The sequence below is a fragment of the Cajanus cajan genome, chromosome 2 (assembly GCF_000230855.2).
Source record: "Cajanus cajan strain Asha chromosome 2, NIPB_CcT2T_4, whole genome shotgun sequence".
Classification (NCBI taxonomy): domain Eukaryota; kingdom Viridiplantae; phylum Streptophyta; class Magnoliopsida; order Fabales; family Fabaceae; genus Cajanus; species Cajanus cajan.
The window spans coordinates 44,836,582-44,845,969 of NC_138518.1; the positions used below are offsets into that span (position 1 = coordinate 44,836,582).

At 28.3% G+C, this 9,388-nt stretch overlaps 1 protein-coding gene across 1 annotated transcript; it reads right to left on the reverse strand.

Moving 5' to 3' along the window:
- Positions 1 to 1,984: 1,984 nt before the first annotated feature.
- Positions 1,985 to 5,283, reverse strand: LOC109816199 (cysteine proteinase inhibitor). Its single transcript, XM_020381100.3, has 3 exons — positions 5,109 to 5,283; positions 3,616 to 3,823; positions 1,985 to 2,162 (listed from the first exon to the last, which is right to left on the reverse strand). Exons 1-2 carry the CDS (start codon positions 5,208 to 5,210, stop codon positions 3,620 to 3,622), a joined length of 306 nt encoding a protein of 101 aa, XP_020236689.1. The 5' UTR covers positions 5,211 to 5,283; the 3' UTR covers positions 1,985 to 2,162; positions 3,616 to 3,619.
- Between the last annotated feature and the right edge of the window lie 4,105 nt (positions 5,284 to 9,388).

Here is a 9,388-nt window from a genome sequence, read left to right on the forward strand (position 1 = left end):
CGCACAATAGCACTCTAATTCATATCAAAACTTATCTAATTTTGAAATCAATTACATATTTACACTCTACATCACACAAGGAACGCAACAAAACATTCAAAAAGCAAAACAAAAGATATTCATATTTTTCCTGTTTTCTCATAGGATTCCCGTAGGAACCCACATAGCACTATAATTCTTATCAAAACATATTTATTCTCAAAATTAATTACATATTCACACATTACATCCAACATGGAACACAACATAACAATTAGAAGACAAAATAGAAAACATTCATATTTGGCCTGTTCCTAAAGCATGCATCAGGCAAGGGATTGGGGGCCAATCTTATCACCCAACAATTATTTTCACACCCCTGAACGAGGTTTCTCACTCTCCCTTACCTGGATGAGCAGAAGATGAAGCTAGAGCGAAATCTGGTCGATCTCCTTCTGTTGGTTCTCCTTGGTCTCTAGAGAGTGTGTCCAAAAACACTGCCAGAGTATGCTATTTATAGAAGTTCGAAGTGGCAAGAACGGCCTGTTCTGGACTCATTCATCACATGAAAAATTAGCATCTAGAACGGTCCGTTCTCAAACCAGAACGGTCCGTTCTGGGAATGAGCTTTAACTCACAACGACCATGTTTGGAACGACCCATTATAAAATCAGAACAACCAGCTCTAATTTGAGAACGCCCCGTTCCCAACTAGGATTTGTAGGCCATTTTAGTAGTCTAGAACGACCCGTTCTAGTTTTGGAACGGTCCGTTCTAGGCTACTTAATCACGCTTGTTTTAGTGGTTTGGAACGGCCGTTCCAATTTGGGAATGGCCCGTTCTGGGCTACTAAGTCACCTTGAAAATTATGAAATTACCCTCAATAAAAAGCATGAAAACTGGGGTGTTACATATATATATATAGAGAGAGAAAAAAAAAACAAAACAGAGAGAGAGAATGAATTTATTTACTCCAAGAGTAATTTTTAATAAACTTACTCCTCTCAATATCTCATATTTTATGCTAAATAATAACGATCTAATCATTAAGTTAAAAGCTCCTAATGCTAAAATTAAGTTACAAATTTTTAAAAAATTTGAAAACTATTTGATACTTTGTTTTATTAATTCAAATTAATGGATAATTATAAAAATATTTTATACATTGAGTTGAATATGTATAATGAAGTATCATATATTTTTTAAATTTCTTAAAATTTTGTAGACTTGACTTATATACTAAAAACTTTTAATTTAATGATTAGATTGTTAAAAATTGATATAAACATGAAATATTGAGTAAAGTAAATTTACTAAGACTTACTCTTGAAGTGGATCCCTTATCATATATGTGTGTTGAGGGAGGGGTGGAGGTGAGATTTGCTAGCTTACACTCACTGGTTTTTTTAATTAATCAAGTCTACAAATTATTAAAAAAATTAAAAAATTATTTGATACTTTATTTCATTAATGCAATTCAATGTATAAAATATTTTTATAATTATGTTATTTTGAATTAATAAAACTAAATATCAAATAGTTTTTAAATTTTTAAAAAAAAATTATAGAATTAATCTATGCATTAAGAACTTTTAATTCAAATGATTGGATCATTAAAATTTGATCTAAAATATAAATTACACTTACTCTATATAATAACTCATGTCTACATAAAATTTCAATGATTAAACCATTTGAATTAAAAATTCTGAATACATAAATTAAATCTGCAAATTTTTAAAAAAAAAACTTAAATTCATATAATTATTTATTATATAAATTTAAATCAACATATAAAATATTTTTATAATTATTCATCAATTTAAATTAATAAACGATATATCAAAAGATTTTTAAATTTTTAAAAATTTGTAGACTTGATTTATGCATTAAAAATTTTTAAATTGTTAAATTATTAAAATTATAAAACACAAATTATGAAGTAAAATAAGTATATTAATACTTACTTTTAAAATAAGTAGATCTCTCCCATCAAGAGAACACATACAAAAGAGGATCATATATTTCTTGCATTTAACCTTTAAACAGGATTCCAAATTTCGAGTTCAAATATCCATACCGAAGGTAAAAGCTACATTTATTTTATACATATAGGATGCTTTGATATATCCTTAGCCTTTCACCTTCAAGCCAGGCTGTCTCATTCTGCAGTCTTCAGTAACCTGAAAAATCAAGAAAAATTCCTTTAAAAAAATCCGATACGGTTGGGAACATGAAAGCATATGCTAACATAAAGAATTTATATGCAGTAACTAAGGTGTTTTATATTATTCTCTAATCAAAATTTGATTCGGTAACCAGCCCAAAAAAGTTGGAATTGAAGGTTAGCACTGATTTGCAAGATAAAACTCTACTTTTGTTGGAAACAATACCAAATGCTATTGCACCCAAGTTTTGTCCCATGTTAAGTCGTTAACCTAGATATGTACTTGAACATAAAAAATGAAAAGGCTGCACTGAACTGAATTCTGTTCTTTTAGTTATTCACTTGGAGTTGGAGAGAAGTTGTGTTGATTTGCAATCCATTAGCCTTTTGAACGTCTTATGGTATTGGGCAGAAAACAACCAAAAGTAAAAATCCCCTAATAATTAGTGAAAACTATGGTAATGGCAGGACCATAACAGCCCACAAACATTGAAACATATAATGAGTGTTATTCAGCTGTTATGTTGATGGTAAAAATATAAATATATTGATGCATATTGAACTAACAGTGATCCTTATAGGCCCCAAAGCTCTATTGCTACTAATAGGAATACAGTATACAGAGAGCCTGATTCAGGACAAGCAAAGAAATGTAAATGGGTTCAAGAGCATTTGAGCCAAGGAAAAACCTGAAATTGCCTCTATTAAAAGATTTCTCTTCTTAGATGATGCACTAGTTGAGTCCTAAATTAGTCATACAACACTCCACCTTAGTCCTAAAGTAAATCAAATGGTCATTGTCCCCAATTCCTAAGCCATAAATACTTAAGAGAGATTTTGTGAAAAAATGTCACTTTCAAAATCAAAAGTCATGCTAAGATTTAATTTATCTTTCAGAATAGGGGAAGGAAAAAAGAAAAGACTGTAGTGAATCTGTTCAAAGAATGAATAATATAATTGCAATAAATGTTTAACAAGCTTCATGATCACAATATATCACTGCCATTACCTTCAAAGCTGAATCATCAGCAAAAATTGAAAAACGAAATTCCCGCACATGTTATAACAATGATGATCAACAACTTATTGTCATGTCACATAGCAGTCTATACACCAGATAAAAATTAGTAATTACACGCCAGTAAAACTACAACTTGTTCAGCTTTCTACAAAGCACCAATATATTGAATGAACATTAACAATCATCAACATCATAAAAACTATACTGAGTACTGACAAGTGACAAATGAAGCCCAATGTGTAAATCAAAAACTGATCCAGACTTCAAGTTCTAGTTCTTTTAACTCCCTTACCCCACTTAGTCCCCCATTCATTCTAAACTCAGTTTATCAGCCATCTTTAGAGTAGCAAAATCAAAAAAGAAGTTAGTACTATTGAATATTTGCATTCATCAATAAACAATTCATACTTAAAAATCAGGCAGGGGCAATTTTGTAAATGTAAAATACCTAGCTAAGCACTAGATCCTGCAGGTGCATCTCCAACAAGCTTGAACTCCTGCAGCTCCTTGAAGTTCAACCATGCCTTCTCCCAAACCTTGGCTTCATAAACCTTTTTTTGGTCACCATCTTTTGCCTCTAAAGTGATGGTGTACAAGGTACCAGATACCACTTGCTGTTTTGCATTTACCACCCTTCCAAACTCCAGAAGGGCATTCTGCACAGCCACCAACCAATTCAACAACATAGAATTAAAATAACAAAACTAAAATGAAATTCATATTCAAATCCCGTTACCACAACATAAAAAGAAAATAGAAAATTTTCTTTCTGTAACAACAGTGAATAAAATGTTCAACTTAGTGTGTTTGGTTTATTGATTTTCCACTTTCCAATGCACGTTGAACACAAGTCCTACTCTGACAAAGAATTCATGTTAATGGGAAGCAAACTTGAATACAAACACACCTTTAGTTATTCAAATTGACACCAAACTATTGAGTCCTTGACATAATGAAAACGCAAATTTATCCCAATAAGCAATTAATTTAGTGCTTAATGTTATATAAACATTTCAATTTGGTTCTTAACTTTGGTAATTGTCTGTCAAGTTGATATTGATTTTGGAACACAAATCAATTCAGTCCCCATTAACAGATAGTTGTTGAATTTGCAACTTAATTGATTGATTTGATAATATTAGAAATGAATTTGAACGTAATATGAATTACAATGAAGTCAAATGAAATTTATCGGAAATCACAAAGTTGTAGCGATATGTGACTTCTTGTTTAATAACTCTATTAATTTGGTAGTTTTATAACAAATTATAGTCGATACTAAGGTTTGTGTTAGTAAAAGAGTATTAGAAAATATGTTTGTTTATAACCAACAGGGTTAGACACAATTGTAGATAGTTGGATTCTTTAAATATGGAGAAAACTTTGTTGAGTGACAAAATATACTTGATCCTTACACTTTAAATGAAATTACGTTTTTTTTTATCCATTAGAATGACGATTAAAGCATGAAATTAGTTTCATACTACATGTGCAATAAAATTTGGTGAAAATAAAAAATTATTTGATAGAACACCTCATATTAAACTAACCTTTTGTAACATACAAAACTAAATCAAGCGTACCATTGGGGAGTAAGTCCATGTTTGGCAAGAGATTATTTTAGTAAATATTGGCTTATTTTTCAAAACCTCTCCCACTTCAGAAAAACAAGTGAATATTCTATAAACAATTATTCCGACAACAGACTTACGCTACTATGCGGTCCCCAAATGAGAAATCAAAAACTGTCCATCAAACAAAAGAGAGAAATTTGAACATGTGAATTTCCGAAGAAAAGTTTACATGGGTAAAAGCAATCATCGGACAGACCCAGTACGAAATTAACACAGATCATAAGACTTTGTGGAGAAACAAAGTGATGCAGAAAACATAATTAATATTTAGTTTGATCGGGGAAAAGTGAAAGAAAGAAAGAAAAACCTGTTTTTTGTTGTGTTCTTGGACAGCAAAGCGAGCTAAACTATCGATCTCAACGCTGTTCTGGCTTCCTGCCACATCACGGTTGCCTCCAACTGTTGCCATTAGCTCTCTTTCTCTCTCTCTCTCTCTTTCTCTTCGATGCAACTGAGGACACTTTCCTGCGCTTCTCCTTTTATCTAGTTAAACCCATCAGTGAAGTCCTTTATAAAAAAAAATAATAATAAAAAATTCAGAAAAAGGTGAATAGAAATTATAATAATAATAATAAATAAATAAATTAGAAGTATGATAAAAAATAATTTTAAAATTAAAAATATATAATTTAAATAATTAATTACCAACTTAAATTCACACAAGTACTAGAAAAATTTATGTCACTTAATTAACTGATTTTTTTTTTCATCCCTAAAGTATTTATTGTCAATTTTCTTGTTACGTTGAAAGTACTTTAAAAGATAAGAAAATTTAACGCGACTGTATACACAGGACAGAATTTTTATTTTTATAAATATAAAAAATTAAGTTAAAATGTGCATGTTTACTTATTTGATGTCGAAGATTAGTCTGTGAGTTCAGGGAGAGAAACTCCTACAATGAACCAAAAAAAATATAAATAATTAATAATTTTGTATTTTTATTTTGCATTTTGTTTTACTTGAATTCAGTTTTAATCTTTATAATTTAGTAATTATGTAATTTTGGTCTTTAATTTGTTTATTACAAATTTAGTTCTTTTCATTTTAAAAATAAAATAATATTAGTTCACTCATTAATATATTATCTAAAATTAAACATAAAAAAATAATTAATTAATGTAAAGAATTTTTTTTTCATATATTACATTTTTTACTACAACTAAAATTTATAACGTATTAATATTGTTAGTATTATTATTTTTCTATCTATCTAAGGTGTCCGGCAGAATCATTCACAAATTCGTTAACATTTTTTATTTATTTATTTTTAGGATATATTAATTTGTAGATTAAAATTGCTTAATTTTAAAAACTATAAAAACACATTTAAAATAAAAAATTTGAAAAATCAAATTACACGTTCATAAAATTGTTGGAACTAAAAGTGAATATAATTGTTTTTATCTAACACAGTCAACTTTTTATATTTAAGATTTTTTTTATCAAAGAAAGTGTAAGAGTGGAGAGTCGATTATTCTCTGCGTACTGTTATATTAACTAATATTTTAATATGTGAATAAAATAAATTAAATATTTATTATATAACTAAAATCTATAATAAATTATATAAAAATAAATACTATATTTAACATATAAATTATATTATATTTAAAATTCATATAAATAATTATTTTGCTATATAAATTATATTTTAAAATTTTAATAAATAATTTATATTGATACATAAAATAATTTTTAATTATTAAAATATAATTAAAATTAATATAATAAAGATAAATTGAAATACTTTAAAAAACTCTTTCATAAAACAAAACTATAAATGTTCGTATTAATTAAAGTGGTTTTTGTTCTTATTTGACAAGTCTCACCAATAACATGTTACCTATAGTCTCTATTTTTTCTATGATCAACCACGATTTTGTATTTTTGTTGACAAAAGTGTAAGAGGAAAGTGTAGTGCATACGTTTTCCGTTTTTTCTTTTTCTTAGATCTTAAGTAATGGAAAAGGAAATATCTTTATATCTCTTTTTCTATTTTTTATTATTAATAAAATTAAGGAAAAATGTAATTTTAGTTCTTATATTTTTATTTAAATGTGATCAAAATTTCTATATCTTAATATAAATAAATTTGGTCTTGAAAATATAAAAACTAAACATTTTCATCTTGTAAAAGTTTGTCTTTCAATTAAAATATTTTTAAATTCTAAATTTTTTTTTGAGTTTCGATGATTCGAGGCATGTCACGAAAAATCTTGAAAAAAAATTATATTTAATTTAATCTTACAAAATTAACTTACATAATAATAATAAAAGTTGTTCTTTAATTATATAATATAACTTGGTTAAATTATTAGATAATATAGAATCTTTAATACTTTTTCGTATGAAAGATTAAACATTCAATATTTTGAGTGTGAAATTTACGGGTAACTTAATAACGATTCAATAACATGTGACTCAAGAGATTCTACAACACGTAATATACCTGCCTGAGGGTACATTCGTAGTCTTCTGGGGTGTAGGAGGGTCGAACGAGAGCTTCAGGTGGATTCTTCAAAGGGGGGAGGTACCTACAAAAGGCACTCCGACGCTCAAGTCAGGACAAGTACGATTTTCTAGGGTAAAAAATGAACAGTGGCATACCTCGTTACGTGTGACCTATTTATAATACCTGACATGGGCCTGAGCATGGTGGGCCTTCTCTGACATTTACCAAATTAGGTAATACGATGTTAATTGGCTGATTATGTCTTAATCATGTACTTATCCTTGCTAATCATAATCGTCGTTCTAATTATTCGATGCTGACTTTTGGCCGAGCCGAGACAACACGGCCGAAACGTCCTCTCTCGGCTTTTGGCCGAGCCGATAGGGGAAGAGCACAGTTCTTAGTCCCTTGTCGGACCGAAGTGATATTCGAGCAGTATCATCTGATAGTACATGACATGCCGGTCCACGTGGCCGAGCCAAAATGTTACCTGAGCTGCATCAATATCTGATAGGACATGACGTGCCGGTCCACGTGGCCGATCCACGTGGCCGATAAGGTCCTTCCAGTACACGTAAGATTAAACACCTCAAACATAAAATTTATGAAATTTAACATTTGTTTGATATCAAATCTTGATAGATCTAACAAATTATAAAATCTAAAATTATCTTAAAAAGTAAATTATAAATTTAATTCATCTTTACACGTAAGAATTATTTTTTATTTATATATTCCAATTTTAGTTATATTACTTATCAACATGGATCATCTCTGGCAGATAACACCTTATCGCACATTTTTTTTTCTCGTCAAATGATTTTGTTTTCTATGGTCAACTATACTTTTGTAACCAAAATGTAAGGTGAAAGGCGTAGTGGATCGTTTATCTACTTTTATATATATATTAAGCATTCAAAAATTCATATTATACTTCGGTATATTTTTCTATTGTCAATAAAATATATAATTGGTCATTTTAATCGAATGTTTTTAAATTCTAAATTTCTATGGCCCATATTTTAGTTGAGAATAGAATCATTTGTGGCTTGACTTGGTCTACTAATTCAGTTTTATCTAATGTTAATTTCTATAGATGTAGATTTTAGAATTTCAATCCAGTATTTATTCTTTTGATAGAATATAACTTTGAACATGAATTAAAATTAAAATTTATTAAATTAATAAATATTGTAAAATATATGTAGCTAATATTTTTTAGTTATCTGATTTAGTTGTACGTAAGTGATGTTAATATATATATATATATATATATATATATGGAACGTATCAAGTGAGAAGTTTTTATTGTGAGAAGGTGAGAAGGTGGAAATATAACCCTTAGATTAATAAGTGAGAGAAAATTTGGGATTTAATCAATTGAGAGAAAATTAATCTAAGGGTTATATTTCCACATTCTCACATTCTCACAATAAACTTCTCACTTGATACGCTCCATATATATATATATATAATATATATATATATATTATAAAGGGTAATTGTGGACATATAATCACTTTTTCTTCACTTTTTAATGGATCATTATATCTCTCAAATAGTAAAAGAAATTTCTTATATCCTTTATGAATAATTACATGCAACCTTCTAATATGTTGTTTGTGTATAATTATTATAAGTACGACATGTCTCAACCCCTCTATAAAGGGATACCTTCTTCGACCATTTTTTGTCTCTATTTTTAATGGGAACATTTTATCCTTCACAACTTCTTTAAAAAATAAATTAATAAAATTTTTTTTTTTCACATTTTAGTCTTTTAATCACAATAACTTTCCACTACTCACACAATGGCCTTTTTATTCTTCTCTATTTTCATCTCTTGCTATAATTGGTACATAATGATTTCTATTTTTTTTTATAGAAAATAAATATATATAAGCGAATATAATTTGTACACAATCATCCCTACTGGTATTATATTATATCATATTATATACATAAAGGGGTACCTCACTTTGGTTTCCACATTTTGCAGACATTTATACCTCTTTATTATATTTTTTCTTCACCATCATATTTGTTAAGGATAAAATAGAAGAAAAAAATGTATAAAAAATTAATTATTCACTCTATTAGTAAAAAACTACCTTTTTATTTTGTAAGCAACT

Coding starts and splice junctions, on each gene's coding strand:
- LOC109816199 (XM_020381100.3), bottom strand. CDS start 5,210: ATGGCAACAGTTGGAGGCAACCGTGATGTGGCAGGAAGCCAGAACAGC. Junction 3,824..5,108: donor AAGAACACAACAAAAAACAG/GTTTTTCTTTCT, acceptor GTGGCTGTGCAG/AATGCCCTTCTGGAGTTTGG.